The sequence below is a fragment of the Temnothorax americanus genome, unplaced genomic scaffold (genome assembly GCF_048541705.1).
Source record: "Temnothorax americanus isolate GAGA-0224 unplaced genomic scaffold, ASM4854170v1 Scaffold65, whole genome shotgun sequence".
NCBI lineage: Eukaryota > Metazoa > Arthropoda > Insecta > Hymenoptera > Formicidae > Temnothorax > Temnothorax americanus.
This window is the reverse complement of record NW_027509787.1, coordinates 711379-731742: the sequence shown is the minus strand read 5'-3', so window position 1 is coordinate 731742 and position 20364 is coordinate 711379. Positions and strand designations below refer to the sequence as shown.

General features: G+C 34.8%; 2 protein-coding genes and 1 long non-coding RNA gene across 12 annotated transcripts in view; 2 read left to right on the top strand and 1 right to left on the bottom strand.

Annotated features, from left to right (window-relative positions):
* Positions 1-497: 497 nt before the first annotated feature.
* LOC143905659 (protein polybromo-1-like) lies at positions 498-4944 on the top strand. 5 transcript variants are annotated; one of them, XR_013259278.1, is made up of 12 exons: positions 505-797; positions 938-1066; positions 1145-1324; positions 1397-1800; positions 1881-1993; positions 2082-2180; positions 2403-2465; positions 2555-2707; positions 2943-3095; positions 3215-3390; positions 3550-3741; positions 3872-4944. XR_013259278.1 is itself a non-coding variant. In XM_077421220.1 (9 exons), the coding sequence occupies exons 5-9, from the start codon at positions 1946-1948 to the stop codon at positions 2920-2922; spliced, it is 507 nt and encodes a 168-aa protein (XP_077277346.1). In that variant the 5' UTR covers positions 498-797; positions 938-1066; positions 1145-1324; positions 1416-1800; positions 1881-1945; the 3' UTR covers positions 2923-3084. The 5 variants fall into 5 exon arrangements, 4 of the variants coding, with proteins under 4 accessions (XP_077277346.1, XP_077277345.1, XP_077277347.1 ...); XM_077421220.1 differs by lacking the exons at positions 3215-3390; positions 3550-3741; positions 3872-4944 and having other exon boundaries at positions 498-797; positions 1416-1800; positions 2779-3084; XM_077421219.1 differs by lacking the exons at positions 3215-3390; positions 3550-3741; positions 3872-4944 and having other exon boundaries at positions 503-797; positions 938-1054; positions 2779-3084.
* Positions 4945-8250: 3306 nt separating this feature from the next.
* On the bottom strand, positions 8251-10581 carry LOC143905664 (uncharacterized). 2 transcript variants are annotated; one of them, XR_013259283.1, is made up of 3 exons: positions 10133-10581; positions 8694-9478; positions 8251-8427 (listed from the first exon to the last, which is right to left on the bottom strand). It is a non-coding gene; the product is annotated as an uncharacterized LOC143905664 (long non-coding RNA). The 2 variants fall into 2 exon arrangements; XR_013259282.1 differs by having other exon boundaries at positions 10145-10581.
* Positions 10582-12011: 1430 nt separating this feature from the next.
* Positions 12012-20364, top strand: part of Ocrl (Oculocerebrorenal syndrome of Lowe) — an 81782-nt gene continuing 73429 nt past the window's right edge. For 3 of the 5 annotated variants that reach the window (XM_077421188.1, XM_077421192.1, XM_077421189.1), the window contains exons 1-3: positions 12012-12149; positions 12240-12354; positions 12651-12831. In XM_077421188.1, the coding sequence (XP_077277314.1) occupies positions 12289-12354; positions 12651-12831 (247 nt within the window). In that variant the 5' untranslated portion in view covers positions 12012-12149; positions 12240-12288. Of the gene's footprint in view, positions 12150-12199; positions 12355-12650; positions 12832-20364 lie in introns of those variants that run through there. The other 2 variants (XM_077421190.1, XM_077421193.1) reach the window with 2 other exon arrangements.

Below are 20364 nucleotides of genomic sequence, written 5' to 3'. Positions count from 1 at the left end.
GACAACTCCTATGATTAAGTTAGGGCCAGAGGGCCTATTACGTATCTTTTCATGAGGTAAAAATGCAAAAAATGAATAGATTTACTAGATTTCGACTAATAAAATCGTAGATACTCTAGTAAATTCTCTCACTTTTCGCATTTTTACCGCGTGAAAAGATATACGTAATAGGCCCCCTCTTTAAGGCCATCGCACGTAACAAAGTTTTAGTCATAATCGTAAGGCCGTAATAAAATAGACCAATCACATTCGATTAAGCGGGGAGCACACACTTCGGCACAACGCATAATGCGTAAGCATAAGAAAATTGATTGGTCCATACACATGTGCATAAGGTGCAAAACTTTGTTACATGCAATGGCCTTAAATGAAAAGCACCCCTTATATATGGCCGCGTTCAGCAGACACAACAACTGTTGAGTTCGTCTTATCAACACTCTGCGTTGATTGATTGGTTCTAAAAGTAAGAGCCAATCACGTTCGGCTGCTAATGAACGGCGTCTGCAGAACGCGCTCATTTATCGTGTTGATCGTTCCCAGTTAACTACGGCCGCGTTCCTTTTGTACGTTTTCGTGCTGAAAACGTGATTCTCTTTCTTCAACATATAGTGGGCTACAGGGGGAAGTGACGAAGAATAAGAAGAACATATATGTGCAATAAAGGTAGAATAACGCTTTCAGCACGAAAGCGTCCAAAAATAATGCAGCCAACGTTAAGTGTTTTTCGAAAGTTGTGAATGAGAACACAAATTCTAGATTACAATGCTCGAAGAAGCGTTGTTGTACCATATTCTGAGGTATGTTTTTACTCCTTAATCTTTTATCTTAATATAATAATATTTTAATTACTTTTATCGTGTGTTATCTTATTATATTGTTGTCTCCTGGCAAATGAGATCTTCTATACGAGATCTGTTATACGTATAACTTTTTGTAGCGTACCTTCCCTGAATACAAAGATGCGACTGAACTGTGGGAACTGTGTGTAAATACTAAAAATCACATCATGGAAGAGTACGAAGAGCCAGAACCTAAGGGAAAACTTGTTCTAAAAGTTGGCAGATTGGTTATTATTTACTGATTCAATCGTTACGCATGTTATATGTACACTGTGGTGAAATTATTAATCCATTAATATGTTCAGGCACGTAAAGAAATGACGTGACAAGACGAAGCGGAAGATCCTTCGGAAAGTTCTATAAATCTTGACGAGGAAACTATGCAGTTATTCGAAGATTTGTTTGCGGCGGTTATGACAGCGACTGATCTCACCGACAATAACAGACCTCTTCATATTATGTTTCAACTCAAACCGTCTAAAAAGGTTCGTAGTTTATCCTTAAATTGTTACTGATTTGACTTACCGTACTTACTTGAAATCTCATTAACGTCGCAGCTTTATCTTGAATATTAAGACATCATCGAGACCCCGATTGATTTGAAGACCATCGCGAGGAAGATTCAAGAGGGTGCATACAGCTCACTCGGCGATATGGAGAAAGATCTAATGCTCATGTGCCGTAACGCCTGTCAATTTAACGAGCCTGGCTCGCAGATTTATAAGGATACCAAACTTTTGAGAAAGATAATTACCGCAGCCGCGAGAAGACAAGACGGCAGATTTGGTAATACCCTTAAGGTCGCTACAACCGCACCATCGACGAAAAGCAAAAGGGTCAGTCGTACCATGGCACAGTCATTAATAGCACAAACTGCAGCATTATCTGACCGAAGATGATGAAAGCGATAATCCACATTGGCAACTATTTCAAACCATTCAGACAGCTTCTAATAATCAAGGTATGATTTGCGTTGTATTATAATATTATGAATTTATTATCGTGTTACGGACTGTTTTGTGACATAACTATGAGTTGTAGGTGTAAGGGTGAGCGAATATTTTTGGAAGCTTTCGTCAAAGAGATTATATCTTGATTACTATAAGATGGTTAAAAATCTTATATCTTTATTACAAATACGTACAAAGATAAAGGTATATATTATGCTATGACGATAGGATAATTCATTTATATTAAAATGCTTGTTAGTTTTATATTCATTTCTCCAATCGTCCTTTTCAGAAAGGCAAATATGGTACTGTTAGTGAAGTAGCTGGAGATATGAATATCATGTTTAAAAATGCTAAGAAATATAACATGCATACTTCTCGACTATACAAGGTAAGAATTTTGTGGTTAACGCATCTTACTTTAACTGCCATTGTATTTAATTACATTTATTAGGGAAATAACTTATGTGTTGTGCAAAATATATGATACGTATAAGTGATTCCCCAATTCTTCAAATTCTAAAGGATTTAGCAATTGAATGAAATTGGAAAATTGCTACAAAGTAATTGCGATACCTATAGTTATTCACGCATGTTTTCCATTTTATTGTAGTGTGCTGTTAAATTGCAAAAAATAATGCAGGAGAAAGTACAAGAACTCTTAGAATTCGATCAGGTAATACGCTGTATAAATTAAACAATTTTACCACGTACGTAATTTTTGAAAAGCGGATGTAATATATCAAGTTTTCAATATGTCTATAGGACTTCGATTCGGATAGCGAATCCGAGAACAGTTTGCAGCAACCTAAATTAATTAAGCGTGCGTCGAATTTGTTGAGACAATGGAAATACAAAGACAATATACCGTTGAAGAAGAGATTGCACGTATTAGTCAAGTGTATTATGGAATACGTTGTAAGTAATTCCAAAAAAATGTTATGTTTCATATAGTCGGTCGACGTATAGCGTGCCGTATTCTTTTATAGTGTAAAGACGGTTGGCAGCCTATGTTAATGTTTATGGAGAAGCCTTCCAAAAAATTATATCCGGACTACTATCAAGTGATAGCGGAACCCATAGATATGCTGGCGATCGAAGCTAATATTAAAGCTAATATTAAATTATATTAAATTCTGATAAAAATATTTAGGATGTGGACGGCAATGTTTCTGATTCATGGGAAGGAGTAAGAGTAAAATGTCTGTGGTGTCGCAGCGATGGAAGAACTGTTCTAGCAGCTGATACACGATACACACCATAGAATTCGCAGCTATACTTTTGACGACTTTGGCGATACTACTATGTACGATTTAAAATAACTAATTTAACGTATACTATCTCGATTGTCTTATTAAACAAAACTTTTGATGAAATATTTCCACACTGTTACATATTACAAGAGGATCATCTTATGTCATTTAGGGTAAACAAAGCAGATTGACTCGAATTACTTAATGTGGCAAATCAAAGTGTGCATCTTTGGGATTTAGAAGACAAATGACTTGTAAGTCATTTTCAAGGTGTTACTCAAGAACATTTTACTATCCATAGCTGTTTTGGAGGAGTTAATCAAGATTTTATTGCCTCTGGCAGTGAAGGTTTGTCATACATAAAAATAAAATGTATTTTTATACATTGTATCACTGTATATTTTACTAGTTTCATTTAAAAAAGCAATATGATTTTATGATGCGCATGGATTAATACGCATATGATTAATAATGACTAATAATTGTTTTCTTCCTATTTCATTACAGACAATAAAGTGTATGTATGGTATACCAAAAGAGAACTGCCTGTAGCGACTCTTACAGGACATAGTAGACCAGTCAATTGTGTTTCGTGGAATCCTGTTAACCATCAAATGATGGCTTCTGTGTCGGATGATTTTACAGTGAGGATATGGGGCCCAAGATCATTTTCTTCAGATGGAGAAAATGATAAGACAGGTAAGTTTTTGCACAGCAAAATCTTCCAGGATGTATTTTTGTCCGTAGTTTTAAAGAATTGCTTTAATTTATCGTGTTAATGTCACAATCTCTCGCATTCCTCTTTTCATGTATTTATTACTTCTTTCAGTTTCGCTCGAGACCAACTCTTCAATTAGCAGCGGCTGGCACGAGATGGTATCGTAGCGAACTACAGCGCACCCAGTTCACACTGTTCCCATGACCTCATGGTGTTCAAAAGACTGTCATACTGACATTTGACTGTCGTATTGTCCTGATGATTGTCGTACTGACATTTTACTGCCTTCTGTAGCCTTTTGGAAGCCAGAGTAAACGTTTCTTCACTCTGCGGAAACCTAAAATATAAGATTTCTTAGACATTTAATATTGACAAATCAGTGGGAGTTTTATAAAGTTGTTATGTTCGTTCAATTTTTCCTGCACATTGTCTATTAAAAACATGGATTGAAATCAATGTCACTTGCCGAACCTAGCAAAGTTACATTCAGAATAATATTTTGAATCAGAAAAGCATATTTAACGTTTCATTTATAGTCCAAATGCCAAATTTTCTAATTATTTTACTGTAATCAGTAATATGTTAATGCGATATAATATGAACAGTACAGTTTAATGTATGAAGTATTTTCATACTTACTGTTTTTTGCTATTATGGTTGCGGGATATCTAAATCCATCCCTGTATCTGGCTTTTGTAATACGATTTTTAGTGGCATAAACCTGGTTAATGGAGCACACATAGTGCACATCATCGTAAAATCTGACTATTGCGTACATATTAGAACAATCGAAATTGAAATAACACTTAATAAAACTTTCAAGTAACACTTAGGCTCGTCAAGTGAACCGCAGCCTTAATGTAGTTTATTAGATAGCACTTTTAAAATACAAAGCAAGCGTAGAAGATTTGAGAAGTTCGTTTATTCCAGCAGGAGAAAATCAGATCAATGAAGAATCGTCAACAATGCAATATATAATGTAACGGTCTTTTGAAATACTTTTCGCGCGCGTTACTACCGTTATCAATGTATTCGTATTCTGCTGGACTGTGTTTTATAACTTTAAAATAAATATGAAAAAGTAAAATAAAATAAATTATGAAAATTTTAATAATAATTTAATTAATATTAAAATAATACAGAGTCAAGTAGATCGTTTGACAATAGTACGGGCACTGTACGTTCCAACTTCCTTTTGATACAAAATCGGACATATTTCTCAGCAATTTTTCTGTCTTCTACGGATAATGACTTGTATATGTCACTGTACATATTTTTATTTACTTTTTCATAATTTTCAAAATCTTCTATGTATGCACGTTCGATTTCTCCTGCACGTCGTCTATTAAAAACATGAATCAAAGTCAATGTCACTTCTGCTAAAGAGACCCATTTCTCATGTGTAAAAAATTTATTTAATGCCGCATAAGCTTCAGTCCTTCTTTTTACTAAATATGAGTGCAATTTTTTAATATCATCCAGTGACGGCAGATTTACTTTCTTATGCCTTTTATGCGCCGATTGCATTTCGAAAGCAGTCCTATTTACGCTGGTACCAATATCTACTACTAATAATTTTAAGAAGTCTTTAACTAATTTTTTTCTCTTCATCTTGTTTTTGATGCATTCCATTACAAGAAGATTTCCTATATGTTTAATGAGAGTTGACAAGTTAGCTGCTACTGCAGGAGTTGCATAAAGTTGTTTCTCGTTATTATATCCTGTAACTTCATTAATTGGAAGAGTAAAAACCACAGTGGTATAAGTCAAATTTTAAAAAATATTTTCTCGTGTGCATAAATGCAATTTATATATTGTACAGATTGCATCTATGCACACAAGAAAATATTTTTAAAAATTTGACTTACACCACTGTGGTTTTTACCTCTCTAATTGCAGAAATGCAGTCATCGTATATTTGAGGATAATATATTGATTGAAAATCTTCTATATTTTTATTTATCTTTTTCAGTACTAATAGAAAACGGCCAAGAGACGTAATCGTGCACAAATCATGTCGTGTGGATGTTGCTACTTATATTTCACATTCACACACAACTTGTTGCCATATAAGATCAGTAATTTGTCATATCTTATAATACGTGTTACTTGATTATTTCGCATAACAGGAAACACAATTTTTCTTAAAGTCTCGTTTGCCATTGGATGTATTCTGCAAATTCATAGGCCATTCTTAAAAATACCATCTTAAGAGATCAGTATAACCAATTTTGTAATTTGTCCGCTTATTATCATAGTAATATTATTTTTTCAAAAATCTTTTTTTAGTTGAGTTTAAATAAATATTGGTTATACTGATCCCTTAAGATGGTATTTTTAAGAATGGCCTATGAATTTGCTAATATTTATTATAAACACATATTATGATCCATTACGCTATAATATTGTATACCATAAATAAAGAATGTCAGACACATATTTCTTATGATCAAGTTTTGTAACATTCTCTTCTGCATTTTTTTATAATATCTGCGTGTTGATAGCGATATTATATTCCTCATGTATTTATCATAGCAGAATAATTATAATATAACATGTTTAATTCTTAGTTTTTGTACTTTCAAATTAATTTTTACGTTTGACAAGAACGTAGGATAATTTTCTGCTATAATATTCTTTTTATATATGATATGTATATCTGATAAGATTTTTTGACAATAAAGACAATAATCTAACCTATATCATATCTGTATTATAATCTCTTCTTGGTTCCTCTTCGTGTTTGTTTTTTTTCCTTTTTTCTTGTTTGTGCGTCAGTCTTTTTATTTTGTACTTACAAATATAAAAACACCACAGAGAATCGATATTACAAAGAAGAATATGCATTTAATGTTTAAAAAACATGTACATACTTAATATCTAAAGAGGTACAATATCAATCTGATCATCAAAACACTAATTGTATACTACATGTTTTTTTCTAATTAATGTTCTATACTGTTCTAAATACATAAATATGTAGGTATGTAACTTTTTTAGATAAATCTCTTGGATTTATTAAGAATGCAAATAATTACATAATTTGCCTTTAGCCGATGAATAACCGCTTCAAAAGAAGCGGTTTCTTTCCTTTATTTATTTATTTTTAGAGCGTCGTCAAAATAATTGTTTCATGGAATGTCGCCTTAATAGCTAAATAGTATAATGTATTGTACATAGTTTTGAACTGTCGCTGTATATGCCCATTTGTAACATATATATTAAACTCCTTATACATACGTACCAGTGCATTTTATCTCAAAAGTATAAGTAATTTATACATTAGGGAGTTAATGTACTCTTACGTATGCAATAAAATGTTCTTTTTTTTTCTGTCGTCAAATTTTTTGGGGAAAAACAATATAATAAAAATAAAAAAAAAAAAATAAAAAAAATAAAAACCAAAAACAATATTTATATATTATATATATTATATTATATTATATTATATTTTAATTTCCATAACGTTTTAATTTTGAAATTTTTTATGCGGTTTTTTTCGCTTTAAAAACCCCTTTTAAATAAATAGGTTTATTAAAACAAATTTTTTAAAAGGGGTTTTTTTTTGGGAAAAAAAAAATTTTTTACCTTTTAAAAATATAAGGGAAAATTTTAAAGGGAAAAATTGAGGGGAAAAAAGTTTTTTAATTTTTTTCTTTTAAAAGAGAATCGTTTTTAAAACCCTGGCCCTTTTTTTTAAAAACTTATTTTAAGGTAAAAAAAACATAATTTTTAAAAAGCAAAGGCCCCCAAAAAAATGTCTAAATTTTGGGGGCCCTTTTTTTTCGACCCCTTTTTTTTTGTGAAAATCCCCGTGATACAAAAAAAAAGAGCAGTTGTTGAAAATAAAATTAAAAATTAAAAAATTACACACGTCAAAAATTTTTTTTTTCCCCTTTGGGGGGAAGGGTCTTTTTTCCCCGTAAAAAAGGGAAATTGCAAAATTTTTGTACAGAAGTTCGAAAAGTTCCCTCCTTTTTCATTTTGGTTTTTACCCCCCCTAAGCTTTTTCAAATAGGGTTTCCATGTAAGCCCCCCAACCCCCTTTCCCCAAAAACGGATCTTGGGGGTTTTTCCCAAAATTTTTTCCACGGGGTTTTTAAAAATCTAAAAAAAGGAAAAATTTTCGTTTTTCGTTTTTTTTTTCTTGAAAAAACAATGTTTGGGAAAAACCCCCCATTAAAAGGTTCCCATTTCCAAACCAGCAAAAAATTTTAAATTTTTCAAAAAGGAAAACAAATTTTTATCGTCTGTTATCAGGGGAAAACTTTTTTCCGGGGAAGGGAAAAATTTTTGGGGTTTTAAAAAAAATCCATCCCCCAAAACATTGCCCCCAAGACTGAAACAAAGGGGTTGACAAAAAAAGCCCCTTTTTTTACATTTTTGGAAACCAAAAATTTTTTTTAAACGACAATAACTTTACAAACTTTAATAAATAAACTAAGATGTATTATTTGAAGAATATTAAAGACATGTAAAAAAAAAAAAAAACTATGCTGAGACTCACATCTTTCTTTCCACATAGCTCTTGATGCACTGAAAATCTGCATAATCTCCAGACGTACCAAGGATGATGTTATCATTAACTTTCATAAGACGTTCCAGATTTCTGTAACGAGCGAGCGATCCGTAAGATCCTAGGACGTCTGCCGCTATAATAATTCCATCTTTGAATTGTATGCCAATGACAGATGTGCCAGTTGTTATAGAAGACATGTAAATAATAGAATGAGTTAAAGTAAGCACTTATCATATCTTCATACCATTTCGGAAATTTATCTAGTACCAGTCTTAAGTATTTTGAGTTTCACTTTACTTTGTCGCTCTGTAAAAGAGAAGATGAAATGCAAGATTTGCATCATCACAGGAATGTACAGAGAAACTTTAAACTAAGCGGATGGAAACGTTTGTAAATTATCGGATGAAAACGTACTATGATTTCTGAAACCAACGGTGCCGTACTCGCTGCCGGGAAAGTGATAAAATGCGTTGCCACTTCTGGAACTCCCTGATGGAGTCGCGGTCGTCGGAATTCCTGGCTTCGGCCTGTCCGCTGTCCCTCTCTCTCGCTCTCTCGCTCTCCCCTTTCGCACTCGCTTCCTCTGCTCTTCCTCGTCGTTCTCGGCTACTCGTCTCTCACATCGATCACTACGCACTTTCCTCGTCACACCTCCTCGCCTTGAGTATCGGCGACTCGAGTTTACTCGTCGTACCTCCTCAGAGGGAAAACACCACCACTGCACCCGTCGCTCTCTTTAAGGTTAATCGTCGCGATACACGACGCGATGATGACGGCCATGACGCGCGACGGCGAGAATGACGCAATCCCGACACTGGAATATCACCACTAATGTAGCACATAACCTGACAAAACCGTCTTTAAGTCGACTATTTGGTCGACTTTCGACTTGAGCAAGACTGGCTCAAGACAAATCTTAAGTAAGAACTTTAATGCCATTTCGCAATCTCCGGTAAATTCTTGTAATCTTTATCACGATTGGTCAAAAAGCTTGGATTCCCGAACATTGCCGAACACTGCTCTCTTTAAGGTTAATCGTCGCGGTACATGACGCGATGATGCTCGTCGTACTTCCTCGGAGGGAAAACACCACCACTGCACCCGTCGCTCTCTTTAAGGTTAATCGTCGCGGTACACGACGCGATGATGCTCGTCGTACCTCCTCGGAGGGAAAACACCACCACTCCACCCGTCGCTCTCTTTAAGCGTTAAGGCTATTCTACAATTGCGTAAGCGTAAGGTTGTAGGAGTAGGAGTAGTAGTAGTCGTGAATGTTGTACAACGGTTCAGTCTACAATAAAGTAACGATACGTTGTAAACTTGATTACAGCAACCAATCAGAGTGCAGTGGAAAGTACAGAGGTCAAGGCACTTCCGATACTCGTCCAGCACAAACTTTTCATTTGTTGATCTTTGTGTGAAATGCATCGTTTTTTTCCATAATAATTCGTTGCTTCTCACCAGCCCAATCAATTCTCTACACGATAATAAGTTTAAAAAAGTTTCATCTTCCTCGTACTGAGCACTTTCCTCGTATTCCATGATGAACACGTACCAAAAACACTACAATAGAAAAAAAGAATACTTTCGGATGCCGAGAAAGAATGTTATAACTTGACTCTTGAGATCTTTATAGCGGTCTTCGGTTCGGATCACGTGTATTTACTGTTTCGACAAAAACAATTATAGCAGCGCGCGGCGTGATGACGCGTAACAGCACTCTGATTGGTTGGCTCTTACGTTCACATCTGGCGTAGTCGTGAAAGATAAAGTTCAACCATCTTCCACAACACGCTTTACAACCGCAGTACCGCTCTACAACCACGCCGTACAACACTCTTACAACCACTTACGACCACGCTTACGCAATTGTAGAATAGCCTTTAGTCGTCGCGGTACACGACGCGATGATGCTCGTCGTACCTCCTCGGAGGGAAAACACCACCACTGCACCCGTCGCTCTCTTTAAGGTTAATCGTCGCGGTACACGACGCGATGATGCTCGTCGTACCTCCTCGGAGGGAAAACACCATCACTGCACCCGTCGCTCTCTTTAAGGTTAATCGTCGCGGTACACGACGCGATGATGCTCGTCGTACCTCCTCGGAGGGAAAACACCAGCACTGCACCCGTCGCTCTCTTTAAGGTTAATCGTCGCGGTACACGACGCGATGATGCTCGTCGTACCTCCTCGGAGGGAAAACACCACCACTGCACCCGTCGCTCTCTTTAAGGTTAAGTAATCGTCGCGATACACGATGCGATGACGGCCACCGGCCACGGCGAGAATGACCACAGAACATATAAGAGAATGACGCAATCCCCGGTAAATTCTTGTAATTATTATCATGATTGGTCAAAAAGCTTGGATTCCCGAACATTGCCGAAGCCATATTCTTAAGCACAGACTTCGTCAAGACGATCTTAAGCTCAAAACTTGTGTTCTCAAGATTTATCTATGCATGTAAAGCCGTCTTCAGACGGTTTTCGATCTTAAGACCGTCTTGGCCAAGATCATGCTTAAGACAAATCTTGAGCAACGTCTATGAATTCCGCCCATTGAAATCGCAATGCGAACTTTATCGGTTCCGGCAGAAATTAACGGTTACGGCCTCTATAAATCAGCCTTAACGTAATTAGTCTTATGTTGCGTACATACGTTATGAGTTTTCTTTGTGCGTTGTCGTAAGATTGGCTTGCGTATCGCGTAACCAATCATATCGTTGATTCTTTTAGAATGTTCCAACAGAAATGTCAAACGTCGTAATTTATTGGTTACGCGATACGCGTTTTGCCCGATCTATAATAGCTGTAGTAAGCTGTAGTAAGCCTTAAGATGTAAGAAATTGACCAATCACAGTCGATTATTCTCCTCACATTTGCCTGTAATTGGTCAATTTCTTACGGCTTGAGGCTTACTACAGCTTACTACAGCTATTGTAGATCGGGCATTATAAATAAAAAATAATCGACTGTGGTTGGTCAATAGCTTACTGCTTACGTCTTACTGCATTCTCTTAAGGCTGATTTATAGAGGCCAACCGTTGATTTAAGCGGTAATCTTTAAGAAATTGACCAACCACAGTCGAATGTGAGAAGAATAATCGATTGGTCAATTTCTTAAAGATTACGGCTTAAATTAACAGTTTACGGCTTTTATAAATCAGCCTTAAAAGCTATTGTAGACGGTCCTTTAGGTTTGTTCGCGTCGCATACTTTTGGTTATTTCCTGTTCCTATTGCCTGTTGCCTGGCATTGTGCAAGGGGCTTGGTCAAAGCAACAGTCAACGCTGTCGACGCTGGCGACGTCTTGGTCAACATGGCGTAGCGATATACGACAGTCGTAGTCCCCGCCTGACAGATCACGCCAAAGCTTGTGCGTTAGAACCCACCGCACAAGACTCTCGTATGGTCACGTAGCGTAACATATAACGTGAGCCAACGCACAAGAAACGTATTTATTACGGCCGTTACGGCGTTATACGTTCCTTGTGCGTTGATTTACGTTACGTTACGCTACGTGACCATACGAGAGTTTTGTGCGGTGGCTCTTACTTACGTCCACGACTACGAGCCATACATGAGCAGTTGAATCACGGATAAAGGGTGGCGATTGGAGCAGATGAGTTTTTTTTTGGAGTGCGTTGGAGTGAGTAGGAGCATGGTGGGGCGTGCGACGCGAACAAACCTTTTGTGTGCGATGGCCTTAACTTCATGCGCTTGGCGCTCCCATGTAAAAGCACCTGAGTTACTCAGGTTGAATTTCTGAACGCATCCCTGTGATATCCCATGTGTGTGCATATCGACCGTGAAATATAATATATATATTTCAAATATATATATATTTGTTCGCTTTACAAAGTTCCAGAAGTGAGTTGTCAAAAGTGACTGTTTATTTTCATTATATTATACATTATAACATACAAAGTAAAGCAGATATACATAAATTGTATATTTTAGATAATTATATAAGTTTTAATTGATTACTTATATACGGTGAACAAGTGAGATGTCGACATCCGAGCCATTAGCGATAGTGCAATCAAAATTTGTGTCGGGCGAGACCGTTGTAACTGTATCCTTTTCTGAACTTAATGAATAGCAGATAATATACTGAGAGATTTTCAGCAAGCGACACAAGTCGATACAAGTGTCGTTCTGTCTTTGTTACTCATTGCCAAAAAAATAAAAATAGAAAGATATGTTTCTGTCGACTTGTGTCGCTTGCTGGAAAGCTCTCACTGTCATTGATCGATAGCAATTTACTATTGTTTAAAAATACTATGTTGAATTATAAATCATTTTATCATCACACTTTGATATTACTGAATAACATATATTTTTGCAATGCCTTAACTATATTAATCTAAGGCTACAGAAGCGTCATTAATACAAGGCTGGATACAATCTTCAAGATATATAGCTCTTATTTACAAAGGCACAACCCATGCTTTAGCAATCTTTCTAACTTCAAGAACACCACCACAGGTGTATAGCGATCTTACTCTGGAAGGAATATTGCCTATTGATCAGGATTTCAAATGTGGTATAGGTATCTTTCAAGCTTTTCTATATGTTGTATATTAATTCTATATAGGATATTAGGTAAAGTGGCCTACTTCTTGTAGGCAGGTCAAAAAGTTTTTTACCATTTTGTACATTTCTCATTAATTATTTTGAAACTTACAAAACAATGACTTTTTGCTTCAGTTTAATTTACTCTACCAGTCTACGAGAAGTGGTTAGCTTATTACCTGATACTTTGTATATTAATATAATTATGAACATTAATTAAAAAACTATACGTGGTCTGTTAAAAAATTTTTCTGAGCGTTTATAACAGTGCTTTAATACAATAGGTGATTTTTGGCGTGACTCTGGTATAAGCAACCAAAGGGTACTAAATTGCACCAGAACCAATAGCAACCACCGATAGCAACTTTGGTATATGTACCAAACCATACCAAACGATCGCCAAAAATCGTCTAATGTTATACCAATGTGCAGTAAGCACATTGCAATGTGCAGTAAGCAGTGCTACCAGCAGCGATCTTAGCAAGTAACTTCCTGTTTATCATGTCTTTCTATTGTGATTAGTTATCCTGCTATATCGCTTTGTTTTTGAGAGCATTGTAAGTGTTCTGCGATTTTCAAAATGGATGACAATACGTTTTACAACCAAGATATTAACATCAAACAAGCAGTGAATCATTAGTAGTATTATTTTAAAGTGCTGAAACATCTGTGAGAAAATTGTCAGGGAAGCACAGTTGTCTCCGTTTTGGCACAAAACTCACAAATAGGCATTAATGAGTGTGTGGACATGTTGTGATAGAGGAACCAGGATTTGTTTCTCTATAGTTCTGGCCTTTTTCTCCTGACATTTTCTCGCAGATATTTCAGCACTTCAAGATAATATTACCGATTCATTGTTTGATGTTAAGGTGATGCTCGTCTGTTTTATCGATAAAATTACATTTTTTTCTACTCATGTAGTGTCGTATTAATTTGACAGAGTTAAAAATGCTTCTCCATAATAGCAGTACATACGTCACTGATTTAGGAAAACTCCGATTTTATATAGAAAACGAGAAAAAATTACGGAATTACAGATTTCTTCACCTACTTTTATCCTAATATGGCGTCTCGAGTTACAGCGATCGCTGTCAACTCATCACAAGATGTGCTTCATGTAAAAGATATACCATTGATACGAACGTGAAAATGAGTTTCCCTGAATTGCACAACAAGAAAAACATCAATGAATTCTCCAAATCGAGATTATAAATCTAATATAAGAGTACATCAGTGTGTATGATGATTCATGCGTATGTATCACATGCTATCCCCAATTAAGTTAAGGGGTAACGCCACTCTAGAGTCCCAAAAAAAGCCAATTTTTGACAATTTTTTTCAGAAATACAATAATCATAAATGAAAATCGGTTTAATTCTATTTATTATCTACCTATATATTAAAGAGTATAAAAAATTTTTTTTTATTAATTATTGCCAAAATGACGGCGCCAGAGCCATTGCTCCAAAGTGCCTTTTTGCGGAAGGCGTTCAACGGGCGGAATCGAAGCTCCTCTAATTTTTGAGCTGGAACAAAAATTCAAAGATTTTTGAAAAATATATAAGATTTTTTATAGACGTACCTAGGGGAATTGCGAAATATCATTTTTTGTAAGAATGGTGCATGTTGGAAAAAAGTGCTTCATTTTTCGCTAAAAAATGTCGCACAAAATTGTTTATAAAAAAAGTTTTGTTTAACTTATCGCCAAATCCCTAGGTACTTCTAAAGATAATGTTATTGTAAAGTTTCACTCAAAATTTCAAGTCAATCGGATAAAAGGTGTTCGAGTTCTGATTCCGCCCGACTTTAAAAAAGCGATTTTGAGAAAAACGCGTTTAAAGTTTTAGACGCTCGAAGCGCGCCCCGAACGCGCCGGCAGACGGATTACGAAAAAGGGATAATAGAGATTTTTCCGAGCTTTGAAACCAAGTGTATGTACCTTATTTCTAAGACCTTAAAGCATCGTTTAAGCAAAAAACAAATCGATTTTTTAACAATTCTAGAGTGGCTTTACCCCTTAAGTTCCCCAATTTATAATATTTTATAAAAAAAAAATTAATTCAATAATAAAAATAAGTAAAAATGCAAATAAAAAATAAAAAATATTTGAATTTTGGTAGAGTCATCGGTAAAGTCCATCTTATTCAAAAAAAATTATTTTCAAAAAAAAAAATAAAAAGCCTTAAAAAATCGAAATTATTGAAATCTCATTTTCACCAATGGCTTAAAAATTTCGAAACCAATAAGTCTAGAATTTGTGAGATTTTTTTGAAAAAAATCAAAACAGTCGCATTGAAAAAAAAAATTTTTTTTATTTAAATCCTAAAATATTAAAAATTTTATTGATATTTTCTTCGAAAAGTACAGTGAAAAACGAAAAAAAAGAAGCACCTCATTTTTTACAATATCTTTTTTCTTAAAGTTACGGGCATTTTAAATTTTAAACCGCATATTTTTGAAAAAATTCATACCTTAAGTATGGGTAAAGATAAAAATCTAAAAAAAATCATGGAAGCTACTTTTATTTAGTATAAAAACATAAAAAAAATTTCTGCCAAATCAAAAATGGTCGAGGAAAATCCTCGGTGATTTGGCATGGAATGCCCTATATTTATTTATACACTTCTAAATAGATAACTATTTTGAATTGGATTTAAGTTTATTTTCTACTTCAAAGATTTCAATTTACATCAGAAATGTGCTCTTTTAATACACATACTTTTTTTAATATACAGGGTGTCACCAAATTCGCGCCCACTATTTACACAATGATATTCCTTACAAAAAATTGAGTCAAAAAGTCCTGAATCATTTTTTTCTATAATGCTTAGTAAAATAGTAATTATTGAGTAAAGTCAATCTACACTTAGTGCCGTACAGTAGGCCGAGTCGCGGAAAACGCGGCCAAAATTCTATAACTTCAGCAAAAAAAAAAAAAAAAAATGTTACATCAACATTTAAATAAAAGATCTTAATGTTATTTTTTCTTATTTTATAACTTTCCTTTAATAGTTTTGCTGTAATTATCATATTAAGGGCTTTTTTAGATGTTAAACGAGTAATTACTCTGTTTGTGTATTTTTAACTGCATTAGTACTTTTTGTTATAACGGCTTTACTATTTCCGCTTTTCTAAGATTTGAAATAGTAGCACTGTATATATATATATATATATATATATATATATATATATATATATATATATTAATTAACATTATATTGCTTTATCATTTCAGCCGCTTTTCGCCTTTTTAATCTTGCACTAGCATTGTCGAAAGCAACTAAATAATGGACGACCAGGAGGGTTTTTCGTAATAAATTTCTCTGTAACAACTACAAAATAGGAATTATTATATAATAATGTTATACTCTCATCAGTTTTGATTGTCATATGACGAGCATCTTATGTTTCAAGAGATACGGTAATCGCGTCAAGAACAAGCGATTTTGAAAACATATATAGTGTCATCGCATTTTGAAGAAAAAATGGCAAAATAAACAATTTTAACTTTTGCTTTATCGGTCATTACACTGTCATGTTAATTATAAATAAATTATACACAATTACAGTTTGGAAAAGATACAAAAGGTAAAGTTACCCTTCGAACAAATAGTAATAGATAGCAAATCTATATATATAAAACAAAGTCGGGTTATTTACACCATTTATAACTCAAGAACGGCTGGACAGATTTTAATGATCTCTGATTTGTTGGATTTGTCTCCGCCCCAAATAGCAGAATAACTATTAAAATATCGGAAAGATTCACGTAAAAAAAAAATATATATATATATATATATATAAGTAGAATTTTCCGGCGAGTGCTATAGAGTGTATAGTTTTTCGTTACCGGGGCGAAGCCCGGGTAACCAGCTAGTTAATTATAAAAAGATTACATACATTTGATTAAAAAATAAATATAATATGCTATTTGTTTTCTTATAGTACATTTTTTTTACTTGTTCGCATATTTTTATTAATGTATTACAATAGTACTATAACGATTTTTTTATCTTTAGTGATTTAGGCATGGAACTTGGTATGTAATGAAAGAGACCGCAATCACACTAAATGATCAAATACCTTCTTTATCCGCACTTAAATGAAAAAGATACTTAAACTGGATATTATACAGACCATTTTTTCCTAAGAGACTTAGCTTACACTTGCTTACATTTTTAATAATAATAACGTTTATATGTATAATTCGGGCAAAGAAAGGCCTCTTTATAATTATAATACTTTACAAAAGTTATTACTATATGTTGGGGTTCTAGCATCGTGGACACCGGCCTTAAAAGACAGTGCTGGTTGGATTGACTTTATTCAATAATTACGATAATTACTATTGTATACAATTAACTTTATATAGGGTGTTTGTAGTAATTAGATCGCTTAGGACGATACGCGAGATGCGTGGAGATGAACAGGACACTGACTTTACAAGTTCTTTATTATGTAGGAACTCTTTATTTGATTCACACAAAAACACAATACGTCTTGACTCCACGATGGTCAAGGCTCTTCTGGACACGACCGTGACGACCGCACGCAGACAACGACCGCACCGCACGAATGGCGCTTAGAACGCGCGCCACACAGGGGAGCTGCCCTCTCTAAAGGCGGGAGCATATCGCTCGTTTAAAGCCCGGCTCTCAACACTCCCTCCCGAGCGATCCGCAGTCCTTCTCTATACTTAGTCCTTATCTGAAACACAACAAGAATCAGTTACCGAGTAAAATTAATCTCTAATTTCGTTTAGACTCTATATTCATTATATTATCTCTTAGATATGCAAATGCTTCTAAAGGTAAAGGTTTTGTCATAATGTCCGCCAAATTTTCTTTGGTCTCAATCCATTCGACTTTCACCTTCCCTTGATCAACACACTGTTTGATAAAATTTTCATGAATGTCAGCCATATGTTTTCTGTTTCCAGTTTCTTCTCTTTCTTTTAAGTTTTTCTTTATTTCCTCTAAGTTGTCATCAAACATTTTAAGTTTGTGACTTCCTTCCTTCTTAGTGCAGTTTCCTGCTGCTCTGTTGTCACACCATATTGTTACAGGCAAGAATGTTCTTCCAACAACATATCTGAGCGACTTGTCCAACGAGATTACTTCTTGACAGGCCTCACTCATTGCTAGATATTCTGCCTGACAAGTAGAGAGAGTAACATATGTCTGTTTATGACTTCTCCATGCTATCACATCTCCAAATAGTTTGATTATATATCCTTCAGTGGATGTAGAATTAATGCAATCTCTGAAACTAGCGTCTGTTAGTGACTCTAACACGTCTGTTTTACCTCTAAATATTAATCCTCGATTCGCAGTTCCTCTAAGATATCTGAAGACTCTTTTTACATCTTGCCAGTCTTCTTCTGCAGGCTCTAATTGTTTCCTTGCTAAATAATCCACTGCAAAAGCTATATCAGGTCGTGTGGCATTCGCCAGATACATCAAGCTTCCTATTGCTTCTCTATAAGGTACTCTTATAATTTCTTTTCCAGTGTTCTTTTCTTCTAATTTATTCGTTTTGTTTTTGTTGCTCATCCTTCTGGTTACCATAGGAGTACTCTGAGGCTTGCATTCATTCATATGGAACTTTTCCAGTACGCTCTCAGTATATTGCATCTGATGAATATTCATATATCTTTCGTCTTTGTTTCGTTCTATTGTTATTCCCAGAAAATTCTTAGGTTCTCTAAGATTCTTTGTCTCAAAGATTTTACTCAACTTCTCTATGATTTCCTCTAATTTCTTCAGATTATTGCTTGCAACACTAACATGTCATCTACATAAAGTAATATGATTACTATTTTGCCTTCTTTCCTTCACGTGAACAGGCATGGCTCATGTAGATCATTCTCTAATCCAAGTTTCTTAGCCTCTTCTGAAAATCTCTTATTCCATCTTTTTGGACTTATCTTTCAATCCATACAAAGCTCTATTTAATTTACACACCTTAGTCTTCTTGGTGTTTTCATTCACTTCTACTCCGTCTGGAATTTCCATATATATTTTTTCTTCTATGGTTCCATTCAGGAATGCAGTTTTTACATTTAGTTGACAGGTACATAAATTATACTTGTTTATTATTGCCAATATGGATCTAACCAAAGACAATCTTGAAACCGGTGCATATGTCTTTTTCAGATCATACACATTTTTGTCTTTACATCCTCTTATCACCAGTCTTGCTTTATATCTGGTTGATCCATCTGCTTCTAATTTCCTCTTAAATACCCATCTTGAATCTATAATGTTAGCTCGTTTACCATCCATCATCTCTGTCGGTCTATCAACAAGCGTCCATACTTGATTGGTTTCCATAGACTCGAGTTCTTCTATTACAGCACTTTTCCAGTTTTCTCTTTCGCTGCCTGTCATCGCTTCTTCATATGTCGAGGGCTCTCTATGTAATGATGCCATAAGACATCGACTCAATTCATCTTCATTCTCTATATTCTGTTGAATATTTTTCACAGTAGTATAATTAGCAAAGCTAATATCTTCTATTATTCTCCGCACATCAGTGTCTCCATTATCTTCTAATTTTCTTTTGGTTTTACTTCTAGTCATTGGAGTTTCACTTTCCTTTCGTTCGACCTTTTGTTTCTGTTTTTCTAAAATTGGGTTGTTTGTTTTCTCGGTCTTCCTCTTTTCTTTTTCTCAGGAATCTTTAATTTTTGTTATCCCTTTTTCTCATCTTCTACGAAGTCTTTCATCCAATTTTTGTCTGAGTCTTTTTCTTCTTCCGTTTGACTATTTTGATATACATTTTTATATGTTATTTTTTCATTAAATCGAATGTGTCCGGACTCTATGAATTTTCTTGTACTTGGAAGCCAGAGTATATATCCAGTGTCGGTATATCCCACCAACACACCTCTAATAGCTCTCTTATCGAATTTTGACGTAGGCTTTGGTACTCTTGCATATCCAATGCATCCGAATCTCTTTATTTGCTCAAAGTGACAACTCGTTTCTGGTGAAAACTTCTTCAACGGGATCTCGTATTCTATAGTTTTGTGTGGAGATCTGTTGTACGCATGCACTGCAGCGTCAACTGCCAACTCCCACATACTCTTTGGTAATCCCGAGTCGAACATATATGTTCTTACTTTCTCTTGCAATGTTCTGTTGAACCTTTCTGCAACTCCATTATGTTCTGGAGTGTACGGTGGCGCAAATATGGCTTCTATCTTTTCTCTTATTAATACCTCTTTAAAAGCACCTCCCGTGAATTCCTTGCCTTGATCTGACCACGTAGCATAGCTTTTCCTCTTTTCCTAGTAGATTTCTGGCGGATATTAGATATTTCTCTAGAGCCTCTCCCGATTCATCTAGATTCATAGATTTAGGGCTTTGTGTTAAAGCTTTTAAAAATACTTACATTTAGTTTTTAAATTTGAAACAAGTTATCGTAGTTCGTGTTTCTTTTGATCTTTTTTGTCATAAAAATATAATTAAAGTAACTGAATCGTGTAACTAAAAATTTTGCCTGTTTT